We start from the raw sequence: 18,593 nt of genomic DNA on the forward strand, positions 1-18,593 counted from the left end.
AAAACAACGAGCGGCACATTCCAGGGTAAATTGAGGCCTGGACATTGACTTGCAGGCGCACTTGACCCAAATAATCGTAGCAAATTATTGGAAGGCTTTTAAAAGTACTCTTTAAAAAAAAAAAAAAAAAGTTCGGGCTAGATATCTGCATGTTTTTCTGTTCGTTTGAAGTTAATATCATGTAGTGCATTTTTGTTTTTAGTTCTTTGTGTTATGTTTCCTGTAATATTTCATGTTAGTGAACAAAACACCTGGTCGGTGTACACCTCACCTTTGCTTCTAGCCTCGTACTTTAATTTTCTAAGGCCTGTTCTACCATAAAGCTTAGATATGTCTTTAAATGCTCAGCTCTCCGGTGGCAGTCTGTGTGTGAGACCTTACCCAGGGAAAATTAATGCCTCGTCCTGCGCGGAGTCACGTCATGAAGCTGAAACTAAAAGTTACGCTTTCAACTTTAATTTTTTTTTTTTAAGGACTGAATGAGCGTCGAATACGTTAAATCGCAGCACAGTGGTATAGTTTTTATTTTTTATTCTTTTGTTTTTACTTTTCATTAATTTTTTCTGGGGGGCGGGGGTCATAGCTTAGACTGAACTGATAATTAAAAATACAAAAAAGTTAAAGCTACAGCAGTGACGGCATGAGAACATCTGTAGCCTGACATTTTCAGCAAATAAACATGACTCAGATTTAAAGTGTTCTAAAAATTCTACCAAGCTGGTGCATCTATTGTTTTGCTCCGTCGACGTCATCATTTAGCGCCTGTTCAGCGGGACCGTCGCGGCATTTGAAACATCTCCATCTGTAGCGACTTAAAAGGTTAATTTGCCCCGGATTTCCCGTCGTTGGAGCGAACTGAAGTGATCGATATGATCGAGAAGGAGGACCCGGTCATTAGCGAGGAGGAAGCGGCACAGTACGACCGCCAGATCCGACTGTGGGGGCTGGATGCCCAGAAGAGGTCAGTTAGCTCCGAAGGCTAATCGGTGCAGCGGGAGCTTTGATCTGCTGCACTCGTTCTGCACCGGCTTCACCAAAGAGTTAAATAATCGAATTTAGTAATTAATGATAGGTTAATAGGTAATTACATATGTATCATACAGATGATGTGAACATTGTCGGTATGCACGCCTCTTTTCAAACAGGAGTTGAATTGGAAACCTAATTAATAGTTTTAAGATGAGCTCCACAGTCTGTAAAGTTAATGGTCACGTGGCTTTTTAACCTTTAAAAAAAACATAAACTCATAAAATCAAACTTTAATTTCACTTATACGCTGTGTAGTATGTGCTGCCTGCAGTATTTACTCATTTCAGTCAGTCTGAATGTTTTTCTAAGCATCTCTTTAATGGATAATTTCATTATGATTTCCTCCCAATCAGCACGAGTACCTCTGAAACCGTACAGTAAGCAGGACTCAAACTGCTTATTGCTGTGTGTATTCCAGGTTGAGAGGGTCCCGAGTGCTCCTGGCAGGTTTAGGTGGTCTCGGAGCTGAAGTGGCCAAGAACTTAATCCTCGCTGGAGTTAAAGGACTCACCTTGCTGGACCATGAACAGGTAGGTGCCAGCCAAACACAGAAACAGGCTCAGGTGTTCATCTTTATCTCTGAGTTTTGATTTGAGATGTCAGTGAATGGACAGCCTTAAAGGGCGCTAATGCTTCTACACACTTTACTCATGTAACACATTCAGTCAAACCCCATAAACACCAGAATAGTAGAAAACATTATGTTGGAGCCTTAGAGTTGCAGTACAGCACATGAACACTAGATGGTTCCATCAGTAGTTTTGTTTTTTGTTTTTTTATTATAGTTTTGTTTTGTTTTTCTGTCCCCTCCTTTTTCCTTTCACTCAGTCACACCACTGCACACCTTCTCAGCTTCACATTCGTAGAAACTACCACCTGCTCAGGTACAGGAAGAGAAATGTGAACACAAGGCAGGTTTTAGATTCCTGCTTCGTTTTGTGGACACATTAGAATCAAAAGTCAAAATCCTGTCAGCAGCCACAACAGTCCAGCTTCTGTGGAGAAGTTCTGTTACATGAGCACAGTAAGCAAACACTGTGGGAATCATATTCCTCACCCAGCTCCCTGTCGGTGTGTCTGCCAGGTTTCGGAGGAATCATGCCGAGCTCAGTTCTTGGTTCCGGTCACGGCTCAGGGTCAGAATCGGGCCCGGGCCTCTCTGGAGCGAGCACAGAACCTCAACCCGATGGTGGAGGTGCACGGCGACCCGGACAGAATCGAAGACAAACCAGACGACTTCTTTCTGCAGTTCGATGCGGTGAGTTTAACGCAGGCAAACACGGACTCGCTCTCATCACCCGCATTTTATATCATCGCCACCTCTCCTCGCTACACCCAATCGATAATGAAGCACAAACATTAAATGTAAAAGGTGGAAAGTTTCATCACATATTTTATCATATTAAATAAATAAAACAACTTATGAATACTAAGGAATATTTGTTTGTTGTTGGACCTCACGCCTTGGTTTCTATATGGCGTTTGTGTCACACCTCCTTCATGTGTCACAGGTAAAAACACTCCTACAAAGGCACACCTGTGCATCCTCGATCGTAGCTCCCCTGGAAGCTTTCTCTCGCCTCCTGGTTCATTTTATTAATTGACTTCTGTGTCGCAGGCAGGAAGTCAGAGGAGATGACGAAGCACAGATCACAGAAATGAGGAAAGCCTGTACTGATAGATGGTAAAATGCTAACAAATAAATTCGGCCGTTTGAGAGCTAAATTGAGCTGTTGGACCTAAAAGGACATCATGCCCATTATTTCCTGGAAATACACACAGCTCTTTACACACTGATTGATGTCTAATATGTGCTTTACAACTGGATTCTCTCCAGATTTACATCAAATGAATGAACTGGAAGTCATGTCCAGATCAAATGTAACTGACTGTACCTCTCAGGTTGACCACTAGAGGGCACCAGTAGCCCACGCGGTGCACTTAAACACCTGCAGCCAGATCACTTGTGTAAGGTGTAGTTGCAGTAATGACATCAGCTTTGCTTCACTGTCCCTCCTGTAACAGGGCTGCTGTTTTAATTTAAATGCTGGATTATAATCTGTGTTTTCTTCATGCAGAGGAGCTGCTGGTGTAAACTCTGTGTTGGGCGTAGGTGGTAGGTTAGGGTCTGCAGTGTTGACCTGTATAGATTTCTCATTGGCCAATAAACAGTTAATGCTGAAGAAGTCAGACCTGCAAGACGAGTGAGAAACAGACAGCTGAATGGGAATATTTGAATTTATGTTGTTAAACTGGACACAGACACACTCATGCTGCTGTGTGTTTGAAGAGGTTAAAACTTCAAGTGCACATCCACAGTGGGTGAAGTTGCCTTAAAACTTGGTTGTGTAGAAAAAAGGGCCACGAGTCCTGCATTAAACCCACCCTCGTGTACTTTGAGGGGCATTTTTAAATAGACCTTACTGCCTTAAAGCTGTGCTGCTGTCAACCCACAAACACAGCGAGCCCCGTGGGCAGACTTTCCTTGTTTGTGTAGACTCTGCCCGAGGAAATTACCCAGAGTTCAGTGTGTTGCAACGTTAAACATGGGGGTACCAGGGGAAGCCCTGAAGCTTTAAATAAAAGGGCAAACAAAGCTGCGGATCCACGGAGTAAAAAGACAAACCGAAGACCACCCTGATAATCTGACACCGACCGCCTGACCGGGGCTTGAGCGGTTTGGATGTGACAGAGATCGAAATGCCTGATCAACAACAGCACAGAACGTGTTACTGCACCATCAACACAACATCATGCGGTGCGCCTCATTCCTGTTTATACCGGTCTGAGTCACTTCCCAGGTAGCATCCGTTAAACCTGTGAGGGTTCACTGGAGTTTGGAATGGAGTTACAGCACGAGTTATTACACTTTTATTAGTTTTTGAGCTTTTTTTTGTTTGTTTTTCAGTTCCAGAGTGAAATTGATTGTTTCAGTTAATTTTTTTCATTTAGTTGTACTTGATTTGTTCTTTATTAGTTTCTGCGTGGTGATGCAGCACTGTGCCCTCACAGCCGGCTCTGTGTTAGCATGTTTGTGGGTTTTCTGCGGGTCCTCCAGCTTCCTGGTTGTGTGTCTCTTTGTTAGCTTTGTGATGGGCCGGCGACCTGCCTGATATCTGGGCTCCAGCACCCACCTAATTATTAATTAGTTATTTTTAGATGAAAGTTGGTTTCACTGCTTAGCGTCACTCTCTGCAGGCTCGATCTAAGTTTTACCAGCTGATGGAGATAATTCATTTGAATGCCATCAGAACAACAACCGATTTTATTCCCTCCCGTTGAGCCTGAATCGTCGGCAGTCTTCCTCCCTCCGGGGGTGCTAAATGAGGGTCAGGAGGAGGGAAAGGAGTGCAGGAGGAAGGCGAGGGTGGGACGAAGAAGAGCGAGGACCGGTTGAGACGGATGTTAGTAGGACAGATGGAGGAAGGATGAGAGTTTTAGAGAAGGGAAGGTGGAACAGTTTAAAAAAAATAAAAAGGTGGAAAACAGACGGGGGGGGGGGGGGGGGGGGGGGGTCTGCTTCCACTGATGTGTCTGTGCGGCTCAGCGGGAAGCTGGAGGGTGATTAAAGTGGAGCAGTTGGAGTGTGGCTGCAGTTTTCATCGGAGAAGCCCAATTACTGAGGGATGGATACAACAGAAAGACACACAGCGTCCATCTGTGCACTCACAATTCTGACACTTTGGTGTGGAGGAAAAATCGCACATTGTAACGAACAAACATGCAGCCTTCTCTCTGTTTCCTGAGCATTTAAAGCATCTGAAAGTGTATTTTTAACTCGTCTTTATTTTTGTAATTCTCTAAAATATAAATAAAAACTCATAAAGAACATTAAGCATAGAAAGCTCAGCTAACCTCCTCATCAGGTCGTCTTTGATTTAATTAGAATGAACTGCAGCTTTTCCAGTTCAGAATGAAGGCAGTGATGATACCTGATCATATCTGACAGTTAGATAAATAAAATGTGTTACACAGGAGTAAATGAAGCTGATGCTGACACTTTTAACAGGTAGACTGCATGAGATTCTACTCCCAACTCTAATTTTTCTATGCTTCCTATATTTGAATGTGACATTACAGTCAAAACACAGTCATGCATTTGAACATCACTTTTTGAAGTGGTTATCAGGTGTGAAAATCATTAGAAGTAACTGTAAGTGTAATCCTGTGTTTGTGCTGTGATAAACGGTGTGTGAGGTCGCCTGTTTGCTGAAATGCAGTGTGGAAACCATCGGCTAACATCTGAGCGTGATTTAGTTTTTATTGGCTCGTGGGGATCGACCTGCGGGCGAGCAGGTGGGTTCCTGCATTAACGTTTGACTGATGTGTCAGGCTGCTCATATGAAGGCTCGTGAAGCTGCTCTGGCTTGTTGTCGCTCTGTCCATTAAAGGTGAAATGGGGACGTCTTGTTTCAATTTCTGGGGTGTGTTTTCAGCCATTGCTGGTCTCGCAGATAATGTGTTGTACTGTACAGCCTGTGGGTGTGTAAACGATGGGTAACCCTGCTGATTTCTTATCTGATGACTCTTAAAATCTCCAAAGTATTTTAAAAGCACTGGTCCTGGAGCCCGATGAGCGGCTGTCAGCCAGAGGAGCAGCGTCCGTCTTATCTGTGGGCTCAGGGTGTTCTGGACTGGGTCGGTTGGATAAGGTAGACCCAGCCCACCGGACAGTTGTTTACAGACAAACGTGAGCCCACTCTGGTTGCACCACAGTACGCTGTGTCTCTCACCACACAATCTGATATCCCCATATTGGTGTTTTTCCCACAACTTCATAATCAGCGTTGCTGCAGGAGCCTCACTGACCGATGGCGGAGCTGTTGGAGGGGGAAGGCTGAAGCTTGCCTTCAGTAAGAAGGTGGGGGCTGGTTAGCGTCTGAAACCTAAATCTGAAACTGTTTTTTATAATGATTCCACTGAGTCTAAAATAATAATTCTACTTTTGCTTCTGGTTTCACAACGCACACCAACACGAGTCCTGTGGGTTCAAGTCATTTGTTTACTCCTTTCCTCCACCACACTTCCTCTGCTGCAGAGTAGCCACAAGACTCAAATAATGAGGTGCCAAAAAAGACCGAAACAGATAATAAACTAAATACAAGAGAAAAGATGATCTGAGCATCAGGAACATTTCATTTCTTAATCCCACGGTTTGTGTTACATGCAGTGTTTCATAGTCATTCAGTAAATGTGGAGCTCTGAAAGATGCTGCTACACATTTTAGCCTCACTGGTACAGGAAAGTGTGGCAGCTCGGTGTTTGTGCCCGAGTCACCTCTGTGGTGTCACACCATCACGATTGGTCAGTTTCAGTGATGATCCCGTAGCAACACCGAGACATTAGAGACACCATCACTCATGCTGCCGTCACTTTAACGGCTTTAATCTCGTTTCACTCGAGCTGCAGTGGGTGTGTCTCGAGTTCTGCTGTTGTTCCAATACTGAACGTTCAAAATGTTTCACGTTTGTTTTTTTAAAGGGGATTGGAGCCAATTTTTAGAGCTAAAATGCTTCTCTCAGGACTAAAGACGAGCCCAGTGCAGCCATAGATAAGCAGCTGATGTGGGGTTGGGTCACTGGGGCATGGGTCTGAACTTATGTGATGCACATGTTCAGGAAAAAGTGCACTCTGTTGGAGAAGAGAGAGGGAAAAGCATCCAAATGGGATGCAGCAGGGGATGTAAGGTGAATCATTTTGCTGGATTTACAGTAAATTTAAGAACTGCGCTTCAGTCTTTGTGCATCCTTTTATTTTTTTTAAGTATTTTCTCTAATCTTTGGTCCTTATTCAAGCTTGTTAAAAGTTGCACTATTGGGAGCCAGGGTGGCTCAGTGGATGAGCAGGCGGACACGTATGCCGTGTGGCGGTGCAGACGGCGCAGGTTCGAGTCCCGACCTGTCGCCGTTTACTGCGTCTTCCCCATCTCTCTCCTCCCACCTTCCTGCCTCTCCACACAGCAAACTGTCTAATAAAGCTGCAAAAGGCCCAAAAAAAAGAAGGGTTTTCCGGACAGAATAAACATGATGTGACAGCACAAAGCTGCATGGCTGGTAGGACGTCCCTGTGGAGTGTCATAATTCATATCTTTTAAACAGTAGAAATATAGATTTCAGCGTAAGCGTGACCAGTCGAGCTGAAAAGTCATTTTTGTCTCAGTCTGTTCTGAAGCCGCTGCTCTCTGAAGAAAACCAGCTCTGAGATCTGTAAGAAAGATCTGCTCGTTAACCTTCAGGTTCTGATGAAGCAGATCGACAAAAGATTAGAGTTTAATAAAAAACAAAGAGAGTGACGTGGAAAAGAAGCTGCATTTCAGCCTCATGTATTAGAGGGGACCCATCGTGCTCCATATTTTTAGTTTCTACTACAGTGGCTTTGCATGACTCTGAGATCATAAACATCCTTAGTAACGGGCCTTGGTGCAGCTCCCGGTTCATCCTCTGTTTGAAACAACCTTTCCTCTGATTGGCTGCCCCTCTTAAACAGAACCTTTAAACTTCAGATGTGTGTGGCCAATAATGACCATATTAGGAATATCTGTGCTCAGTGACATCATACAGAGCCAAGAAAAAAAAGAATTCCTGTATGAAGTGGTGTGCTCAGAGCTTTTGGCTCACAGGGATTAAGTGAAACTTAAGTATCCACCATAACAGTCTGTATGATATTTGAATCAATAATGAGCCCCTCATCCTCTGTGGGTGTTTTTGTCCCTCAGGTGTGTCTGACAGGCTGCTCCAGAGACCTGATGGTACGGGTGGACCAGCTCTGCTCCAAGCACAACATCAAGGTCTTCTGTGGAGAGGTCTACGGTTATTACGGTTACATGTTCTGCAACCTGGGACAGGAGCACAACTATGTCGAGTAAGTGTGGAAGGCAGAGAGAGGAGTTTAACCTTTCCAGCTCATCCGCTGCAGCGTGTGGGAATAACACCGGCGGTGGTGTGTTTGTGTATTTTAACGCACTCCTTCAGACATCATAAGAAACCTTTCTGGGAAAATCTCTTTTTTTAAAGGGAGAAACCCAAAGTAGTAAAACCCAGCGGTGAATCCAACGACGGTCCGGAGGCAAAGAAAGCCAAAGTCGATCCCAACGAGACCACCATGGTGAAAAAAGTAAGCGCACACAGCGTCTGTCACAGTATCACAGCTGCCACGCACAGAGATCATTCGACTCGGACAAACAGCTAAACTACGCATATTAAATATAATAACACTTTCCATCTTTTCAGGCCTAGTTTCTAAAAAAAATTCAGGCTAAACTCATCATAAAACCTTCTGTGGTTTCATGGTTCAAAAAAAAGGGTTTTATGATCACAAAATTAATGCCATAAATATGAATAATAATAATAATATAATGGTATCAGACATGTTTAATATTTAAAATCAATGTTCTGTTAAATACACAGTCACCATGACACTCCTGGTTTATTGACATGAATCTAATGTGTTGTAGTTTTCTGTCTGTCCTTAAATCAATTCTAACCTGTTCACTCCATGTTGACGTTCTCCAACCAATCAGACGGCCAGTTTCTGCACTCTGAAGGAGGCTCTGGAGGTCGACTGGACCAGCGAGAAGGCCAAAGCGGGTCTGAAGCGAACACCAGTGGACTACTTCCTGCTTCAAGGTTACCCCCCCGGCATTTTTATTTCAGAAAGTGTCCATGCTGATTAAAGCCAAATATACAAAACCTTTATTAGGAAGGCTTTCTGAATGTAATATAGTTTTTTATTGATATCTGTTTGAATGTTTGAGTTTTTAAATGTCAGTAAAATTCAACTTTGCAGGCTTGTCAGACTTGATTGGTTCTAGTAGCTGCTGGTAGTTTTATTTTCATTTTAAACTGTGAATTGCATGACTCAGAGTTTGTATGCATAGATTTATAACATAAAGAATCTTGAAAGGTCTAAAAAAGTATAGAAAATAGAAACTGAGAGCGTAGGATCCTGCAGCCAGACTGAAACACGTACCACTGACATGCAAAAATCACTGCTGGCTGATGAAACATCCCCGCACACGCGCACAAAGTCGTGTCCGTAAAGCGTGATAAATGTCATGGAAATGTCAGTGGGATTTAAACAAGATTAACCTCTTCAGATTTTATCAAACGTATTCGATGCTTCGTAATCGTCAACTAAATTTGCCCTCCTGTTTTTCAGCTCGTTTCTGTGTGTGCGCTGACCCTCTCCACACAGTTGTTACACCTGGCCCTGCACCATTCCCACACTCTGCAGCTAGTTTCCATCACAGGCTGTCCATGGCCAGTCATGTGCACTGAGCGTAGAACAGAGACCAGCCCGACACCTACACCGCACAACAACGAGCGCACTGAACAGGAAACGCACACAAAGCTATTAAAGGTGTAAAATCTTCTGTGCACAAATACAGTAAACCACAGTTCATTCTGCTCACAAATATTAACCACATTATATTTCAAAGGTTGTGTAGAGTTTCCCTCGGGGTTACGTCAGGAAGGCCATCCAGCTCAAACATGTGCTGAGCTCTTTCTAGGCACCATATGAGATGAATTAGGATTATTCTGAACTCTGTTAGAGCCCAACGATAACAACAAGGTTCTGAAACTCAGCATTAGAGCTCCCATTGATGCTGCTGGATCACCAGCCTGTTGGTCCTTTTGCTAATGCAGTCACTTGTTGAAACTGGAGCTTCTTTGACCTTTTTTTGTTATTAGCACCATTTCATATTAAACTCTATTAACTGAACGTGTATCGGTAACATATCAGCAATATTTGTTACAGCTTTAAAACAAACTGACTTCCAACCTGCACAGTTTGGAGTTTCTACCCCAAAGCACCTTCAGGGTGGACTGGAAAATATCTAAATAGCTTTTATTACATAGATATTACATAATAACTGTATTCGTGTGAACTCAGTTGCTCCTTTAATTCCTTTTATGGAGATGAAACATCAGAAAACCCCTGCAGGTGAAAGAAGCTCTGTCAGGTCGTTCAGGAGCAGAGACGGATGATGTCATCCCTGAATCGAGGACCGTTTAAAACAAACAAAATAAAAACCCTCATAAACGTGGGTTAAAAACTGTGTTGTGTCTGATGGGAATAACACTGTCTCACACCCACCCACACACACACACACACACACACACACACACACACGTGGCAGCCCCTGTCTGGTCAGTTGCTCGTCTTGTGCAGGTCGATTTGCATTCAGAGCATTTTGTCTGGTTAATTTTAGGTCTGTGGCCTTCAGTCTAATAACACCCCATCTGAAACCCGCCTACCCGCTGCGGCCACTCCCCGTCACCAGTCTGCTGAGTTTCGGGCTGATCTCTGAGTGGAAACACCTCCCAGTTGTTGTTCTTTGTTTTGTGAAGGCGAGATGGGAGGCAGTGTTATTATTCTTACACTGTTTCTATAATTGGAGCCTGTGGTGGTTGTTTGGTGTCACCAATGAGGAAGTGGCTCTTCCTCTGTTATAACTGCTTCCTGTCTCACTAGGAACAGTCGAGAGATGTGAACTGTGTGCAGGGTGTATGCTTTTTTCTCTGCTTTTTATCATTAGGATCTATCATCTCTTTGGTTCCCCTTTTTATTTTAAGATGTAACTGGAGGGGGAAAGATGACCATCAGGAGAAAAGGTGACACAGCTCCGCCTTTTAAAAAAAGTCAGACTTTTATCTGACAATAACGTCTTAAATACCATTAAAATCCATTTCAAAAATGCTAAGAGATCAGAAGTAAGGCTTTCTTTCTGCCATATCAAAATATGGAAGCCTCATGCACCCCAGAAATAAAAATTCAATTCAAATCGGCTGTTTGGCCAAGATTTTGTAACATGGTTGAAACCTGTCCTACAAATGTGTGAGAGTCATTTTGTATTTTGTGCACAAAGTGTTTCAGACTTCAAAGGATCAGAATCAAATTCCGGTTCCAGTTCAGTGAGTTAGCTCAGTGGTTTCCCGATAGTGCGCCCTGACTCAAACTCAGGCGTGCCGTGGGGTTATGTGACAGCCCGTGTCCGTCTGCACAGTTGTCAGACTGTGCGGCATATCGAAGGCCCTGACTGCTGCAGAGGAGGTTAATAAAGGGGACGGGCATTGCTTTCCTGTGATCAGCAAGCTAAAGAACAGAAAAAGCTTCACACGATCTACATGTTCATGGTTTCAGCTAGAGCGGGGGTGTCGGTGGCCCTCCACTCGAGTGCATCATGGAGGATGGTTATCAAGGTGAAGAAGAAGTTGGAAACCAAATGCTCCTTTTAAGAGAAACTTTTCCAAAGGCTGGAAGAAAATTTGCTGGATTTTGTAAAAATGTCTGCTAAGGTGTGGGCGGAGAAAAATGTAGGTATTATACCAATCCATCAAATGAGCTATCAGAAATACAATCATAATAAGAGCTCACCTCATTCTTGGCCTCCTTGCTAGATGCTAACCCAGTAGGTCAGGGTTCTAGCCAGCAGATGACCGCCCGGCGCTGCACCATGCTGAGGTCGTGTTGCACTGGGCTGAGAATTTTAGCAGTTAGCTACCAGAACTCTTCTCTTCTGCAATTAGCAAGTGGGCTCGCACTCCACCCCCTCACAAATACCAGACTCATACTTTCTCTTGATAGATCGCTGCCGGAGGAAGCTCATTTCCACAGCTTGTATCAATGATCTTGTTTAGGTCACTACCTGGAGTTCATGGCGATAGGTGATGGCAGGAAGATAGATTGATTGATTGATAAATCGGCAGCTTCGTTTTTACGCTCAGCTCTCTTTTCACCACAACAGAACGATACAGCGTCCTCATCACTCCTGACGCCACACAAATCCACAAACTGAGCTGCAAGCTGCTGCTATTAGCTTAGCTCTTAGCCCAGTCGCTAGCAGCATGGCTTCTTCTCCTGTCCCTCCTGCACTTTCCTGCTCTATGTGTCACATGTTTAGTTACTCCTCGGGCTCCTTTAGTAATAATGATACATGTAACAAATGTAGCCTGTTTGTAGCTTTGGAGGCCAGGCTCAGTGAATTGGAGACCTGGCGCCACACCCTTGAAAATCCTACAGCTAGCCAGGCCCCTGTAGTCAGAGCAGGTGAAGGTAGCATACCCAAGGTTAGCTCCCTCAGCAGCCGGTAAACCAGGGCAGCTGGGTGACAGTGAGGAGGAAGCGTATCCATAAACACCACCAACCCCTGCAGGTTGTAAATTGATTTTACCCACCTGAAGACACACCCACTGAGGAACAAACTCTGGTTATTGGTGACTATATTATGAGAAACGTGAAGGGAGAGAAACCAGCAGCCATAGTTGACAGAGCAGGTGACATAGAAGGAAATCGGACACTGCTGGCTAAGGCTAAATGTAAATTTGGTAAAATTATAATTTACATTGGCAGTAATGACACACAGTTGAGAAAATTTGAGGTTAATATTGAGTCATGTGTAGTTTTCTCTGGGCCCCTCCCCACTCAGACCAGGAGCCACATGTTTAGCCACATGTTCTCCTTGAATCGCTGGCTGTCTGAGTGGTGTCCAAAAAACAACATGGGCTTCATAGATAACTGGGAAACCTGGTCTTGTTAGGAGAGACAGCATCCATCCCACTTTGGATGGAGCAGCTCTCATTTCTAGAAATTTTAATTCTTTTGAAAGCCTGACTCTTAGTCTTGTCCACACTGGGAAACTCAAAAACCTGTTTTATTTGTTATTATCTATCGTCCACCTGGTCCTTACTCAGAGTTTCTTTATTTGATCTATTATTAGATTCAATTGGCTTCTCTAAAAATGTAAAGGAGCCCACCCACCACTTTAATCATACTCTGGATCTTGTCCTAACATATGGCATAGAAACTGAAGACTTAACAGTATTCCCTGAAAGCCCCCTCCTGTCTGATCATTTCTTAGTAACATTTACATTTACTTTAATGGATTACACAGCAGTGGGGAATAAGTTTTATTACAGTAGAAGTCTTTGTGAAAGTGCTGTAACTAAGTTTAAGGATCTAATTCCTTCATTGTTATGCTCTTCAGTGCCAACACAGTGCAGAGCAGCTACCTAAACTCTGCTCCCAGTGAGGTCGATTATCTCGTCAATAGTTTTACATCCTCACTGCGTATAACTTTGGATACTGTGGCTCCTCTGAAAAGGAAAGCTTCAAATCAGAAGTGCCTGACTCCGTGGTATAATTCACAAACGCACAGCTTAAAGCAGATAACCCGAAAGCTGGAGAGGGAATGGCGTCACACTAAATTAGAAGATGCTCATTTAGCCTGGAAAAAGAGTTTGTTGCTCTATAAAAAAGCCCTCCGTAAAGCTAGGACATCTTACTACTCATCATTAATTGAAGAAAATAAGAACAACCCCAGGTTTGTTTTCAGCACTGTAGCCAGGCTGACAAAGAGCCAGAGCTCTGTAGAGCCGAGTATTCCTTTCACGTTAACTAGTAGTGGTAGTTTTTGCATTTGCACAATATTTCTAAAATTAGAAACATCCTTTCTCAGAGTGATGCTGAAAAGCTAATTGATGCATTTATTACTTCTAGGCTGGACTATTGTAATTCATTATTATCAGGCTGTCCTAAAAGCTCCCTGAAAAGCCTTCAGCTGATCCAAAATGCTGCAGCTAGAGTACTGACAGGGACTAGAAAGAGAGAGCAGATTTCTCCCATATTGGCTTCTCTTCATTGGCTCCCTGTTAAATCTAGAATAGAATTTAAAATCCACAGCATGTCTTTGTCCTGTCTCTCTCCCCTCAGCCCCAATGACTGCCCCTCCCTGAGCCTGGTTCTGCTGGAGTTTTTCCTTCCCACTGTCACCAAGTGCTTGCTCATGAGGTGCCCTGTGTTTCTAACTCTTAACAAATTTTGGTTGTTCTTAAGTTAATTCAAAAGGCCTAAAAGTCCTAAATCTGAATGTGTATGTAATAAAGAATACATTAAGTTGTACTAATAAATATCCAGCTGCCACCTCTGCCAGATAAATGTGATTCTCACTCTCTGGAAGAAATGTTGTCCATGGTGTTTGAGCTTCATATGCAGGATTTGGCATCAAGGACCACCTCGGGCATTTCCCCTCCACTCCAATCTGTGACGATTGTGCTTGTGTAGGTTCAGAGATAGTATCGTTGTTCCATCCATGTTCACATTATTATATTGTGTGATGAAATTCAGTTTGATTTCCTGCATGAGTGCGATGCCATTTGTCTGTAACTTTCTACTAACCGAGTTTCACTGATAAAAGAGCCGAGGTGTGAGAATGATTCATCGCTGCTTCTTGTGCTTGTGCTGTGTGCGGTGCGCCATGCTGGTGGAAATGGCCGTGGGAGGACGACTTCCTCATGTGGTTTTAAGTTAATGGACAAACAGGAAATACGGGGGCGAAGTGTTGATGTGTGCATCTGTGTGGTGCAGCTGGAGAAATCAGTTGTTGTTTGAAATATTGCATATGACCAAATACTGCAAGCTTTTGATTTTTAATTTCTCAATCAGTCCTAAAGCCGACACAGGAAAGAGTTGTTTTTTCTTTTTACTCTGAGAGGAAGACTTAATACTTCCTCTGATCTTGTGCAGGTGGATGTGTGAGTCTGTGAGTGTGCGCTCTTAATTTGATGTGGGGAAACGTGGGCCTAATCGGATGAAATGGTTGATGGTGCAACCACATACTGATCTTATCCTGGTTCAAAGGGAGCAGCAGGGGAGATGTTGTCTTTCCATACGATGATAATTCACTGTGGAAGTCACTTGAAAGCGTGATGAAATTATAAATGGCAATAGTGCAATAGATTAGGTGGAAAATATTGCCTTAGTTAAATGGCTTAAAGTTCTTTCCAGACTCTCAACTGTCATTTCTTTCCTCCCGTCTTCTGCTCTCCACAGTTCTGCTGAAGTTTCGCACCGACAAAGGTCGCGACCCCGACCCGCAGTCCTTTCCAGAAGACAGTCAGCTCTTGAGACAAATCCGCGATGACGTGCTCGAGTCCCTGTCGCTGAGCAGCGAGCTCCTGACTGACGACTTCATCAGGTGATTAAAATTTGCACAGGACAGATTTAGAATAGATCATTTGACCTTCCAAAAACACCCACACACCCACACACCTACTCCGCCTGCTGGCACTCTCGTCATTCAGCTGCCTCCCAATACTCTGACTGAGGACTACAGGAGCAGGTTGGTATAGACGTGATTTGATATATCTCTATGCTCATATTAAACATAAGTTTCCTGGAGGCTTTTGTCTGCTATAAAAATTTTCTTCTGCTCTTGGCAGAAAATATCATCATTATAATCATTTTCATAAGCCACCAAGGCCAGTCCCGTCGCCAGATCTCAGTCTTAAGAGGGGCTTATGAAATCCAACAGGGGGGCACCACTATTATTAGCTTGATTAGTGATCTGGCTTGGGTGAGCGGGCCAGGGCGGGCCCAAGCGTATCAGTGGGCGGGCACGGCCCCCTAGGGCCCGCCCATAGCGACGTGTCTGACCAAGGCCCAGTGTGATGTCAGTGAGGAAGTTCACCTCCTCTTAGAACAATAAGGGGTACTGCTGCACACACAGAGGGGGGGGTTAATGTTGGGGCGTGGCTCTGATCAGCTGTTCCAATCGGAAAATGAAACAGGTGCCCGAACACGGCCTGATGAAGACTCAGCAGCCTGCTCCGACTGTTAGCTGCAGACGAGTTTCCAGCTTTATTATTGAGATTTTATAAACACAAGCTCATGAATGCAGCGCTACACCTTCACACACACACCGACCGCAGACAGAAGCACATTAATGTTCGCTTTCCTCAAAGTCTCTAATTAATTTCACACTCGTGTTTTGAGGCTGAACGACATCGTCTGGGGGGAGGGGGTGATCATAAAGGGATTAACTCAAACGTCCACGCGTCTCCTCTCTGTGGAAAGACATTTATTTAGTGCACTTCAGCCGCTGCGCTGCTACACAGCAAACTAAACCAGTCAGCTGGCAGATGAGTCTATGGCAGCGCTCCAGAGAGATTTATTTATTTCGTTTGTGGCTCTTTTTTTAGTTTGTCACTTCCTCAGCGTCACACTTTCTCTTTGGTGGGTAATGTTTCCTTGTGCTGTTTGTCCTCAGCTACTGCTTCTCTGAGATGTCTCCAGTGTGCGCGGTGGTGGGAGGAGTTTTGGGACAGGAAGTTGTTAAGGTAAGGATGTATTTTTTTGGGGCAGTGTGCAAATCGCACACAGAGCTTATATGAATCTGGTATCTCCAGGAAAGATGAAAAGGCTGATGTCATCCCCTCTGAGGGATCTAAGCGTATTCCGCCGGCGACTCTGCGATGAAGATGGCAGGTCTGGTGTGTCAGCTGACATGTGGCCACTCAGCTGGTCACTGGGTCGGCTCCAGAGAAACGGCGGCGGCTCTGGTCAGTGTAGAAGCAACCGCCGCTGTGACCACAGAGCAGCCCAGTGTGACGCTCTGGCAGCAGCCTTTGAAATGGAGAAATGATTTGTACCGTCCTCAAGCCGAACACCATAATAACCCCATTCATAAAAGAGCAGAGTGAGGGCCATGAGTGGGAAAACGAAAAGGAAACTAATGGCTGAACAGTTAAACCAATGTTTTATGTACATGCAGGAGTGTCAAGGGAACAGCGAGGCCTGTTCTCTGCTGTCCCCTCAGGCTCCTCGGTTTATTCAAAATACCAAAAGCTCCTTTAAATTTAGTCAAACATCCCTGCACTGACATATCTGAAAGAGCAGTTACCCTCCCTCGGTTTCTACATGCAGTCCTCATTTGCTCTTGAACTCACCTTGTGGAATACAGTCAGTAACTGACTGATAATCAATGATACTGGTTTAAATTGGGCCGTCGACGTCGTGGCCTCGGCCTGCGCTCCGCTCGGCTCAAAGCTCCTGAACTGTGTGAGCACGCTCCTCCTCAGATGCCTCAGTCACCAGATCTGGCTCTCTGTGAAACTTCAGCTTGAAGAACCACCGTCTGGACACATGCACGGAGATCGAAGGCGCAGAAACAGAAACGTGGAGGTGCAGGCAGTAGTTTAAAGGTAGCAGCCACTCTGGAAGTGTTTCAGGCCTTTAAGGGAGATCAGCTGAGTTTAAATTGGTGTTCTATTTTATTTTTATTAAATATAAAAGTTGAGAAACTTTATGATCACACTCTCATTTCATGTTTTATTGCAACAAAATGTTTTTTTTTTTCTTTTTAAAAAGTCCTCAAATGTGATTTTTGGTTTTTTTGTCCAGCTTGATGTCCAAGTTGGTTAGCTCCTCTGATCAGAGCTGCTCGCAGAGTTCAAACCATCGAGATTCAGCTCGTGTCTAACATGGTGCCGTTTCCTCACCAGCCCTGAAGCAGCAGTTCAGATACGTGCAGTTAAGATTAGAGACCTTTTTTCCTTCTAGGCTGCGTGCAGGGCAACCTCAGGCTGACACACGGAGGAGTTCATATGAGGGTGAATGTTTGTGTATGACAGACAGTTCAAAATCGGGCTACATTATATTGGCACAAGGCCAACCTGCTGTCTGCGTGATGATGAAACCTGCTGCAACAGGCAGACTGACGTCTCTCAGAGTGAATCTGACTCATTTCTCTCGCACACAGAAGCATTAACTCCATTTATGTACTGACACAAGTGTGACAGGCTCCATTCGAGCCAGGCGGGTCGTCGTACCTGCAGTAAGGAATTGTGATGGAGCCCGAGGAGGTCAAAAAAAAAAAGCCACTCTTACTAGTTTCATTTCTCACAGACGTCTCCACGAAAAGCCCCAAAGAGGGCAAACTTTCACAAACTGCTCGTGTAGTTCCTCTCTGAATAACAGCAGAGAGCATCGTTAATTTTTTTTCTCTTTGTTCTTCCCTGTTCGTCTTCAGGCTCTGTCTCAGAGAGACGCTCCGCACCGCAACTTCTTCTTCTTCGATGGTCGTAAAGGCAACGGCGTGGTGGACTACTTTGGGCCGAACTGAGCGTGTCAGGCTGCACCGGCTCACGGGGAAACGTCTGCTCGTCCTGTCTCATTATTTATGTCCACATTAAATTTTTTAAGTTGGATCCATTTTCACCCCCCAAGAACAGCAGGATTTATTTCATTTTTTTACATTTGTTAATAAAACATTGTGTAGTAAAACGATCCGGCCTCTTGTGTCTGTTTATAGGTCTGTTTCAGAGCTGCCTTTCAGTAAAAACTAAAAACCGTAACTCTGACTGTCCCGTGCTGCTGGGCACCGTTTACGGTCCGAGGCTGAAGCTGCGGCGCTGCATCAGCGCGCAGGGCGGCTTTCAGGCTCATATCAGTGCGGTTTATCTGACGGGGAAAGACAACATCAACAACACATCATGTCTAGCAGAGTGTATGACTGTATTTGGTCATAGCCTCATCCACCCAAACATGGTGGTGTACTAAGTATGTCACAGCGCAGCAGAGAGATAGGAAAGGGTGGTGGCTGCCATTCAAATGAACCGTGACATAAAGTCACAGCATTTCCTCTCTTATGGCCCCAAAACAGGGCAACAACAACAGAGCGTTACCAAAGACGGGCAGCGTCGCAGCCCCGTATGTGCTGCTCTGTGTTTGTGCCCTCATACCTGTGACACCTGAACCTGTCTGAGTGCTGACGGCTGCGTGCTGAT

General features: G+C 44.5%; 1 protein-coding gene across 1 annotated transcript; it reads left to right on the top strand.

Moving 5' to 3' along the window:
* The first annotated feature begins 699 nt into the window (after positions 1-699).
* Positions 700-18,093, top strand: sae1 (SUMO1 activating enzyme subunit 1). Its single transcript, XM_030744514.1, has 9 exons — positions 700-961; positions 1,448-1,559; positions 2,114-2,287; positions 7,745-7,890; positions 8,043-8,142; positions 8,549-8,654; positions 14,860-15,004; positions 16,076-16,145; positions 17,837-18,093. The coding sequence occupies exons 1-9, from the start codon at positions 870-872 to the stop codon at positions 17,927-17,929; spliced, it is 1,038 nt and encodes a 345-aa protein (XP_030600374.1). The 5' UTR covers positions 700-869; the 3' UTR covers positions 17,930-18,093.
* Positions 18,094-18,593: the final 500 nt, after the last annotated feature.

This window comes from Archocentrus centrarchus, chromosome 13 (assembly GCF_007364275.1).
Source record: "Archocentrus centrarchus isolate MPI-CPG fArcCen1 chromosome 13, fArcCen1, whole genome shotgun sequence".
NCBI classification, from domain to species: domain Eukaryota; kingdom Metazoa; phylum Chordata; class Actinopteri; order Cichliformes; family Cichlidae; genus Archocentrus; species Archocentrus centrarchus.

Excerpts from the sequence above, each read along its gene's own strand:
- sae1 (XM_030744514.1), top strand. The coding sequence starts at position 870 with ATGATCGAGAAGGAGGACCCGGTCATTAGCGAGGAGGAAGCGGCACAG. Across the intron at positions 2,288-7,744 it reads TCTTTCTGCAGTTCGATGCG|GTGTGTCTGACAGGCTGCTC; the intron begins GTGAGTTTAACG and ends TTTGTCCCTCAG. Across the intron at positions 15,005-16,075 it reads CTGACTGACGACTTCATCAG|CTACTGCTTCTCTGAGATGT; the intron begins GTGATTAAAATT and ends GTTTGTCCTCAG.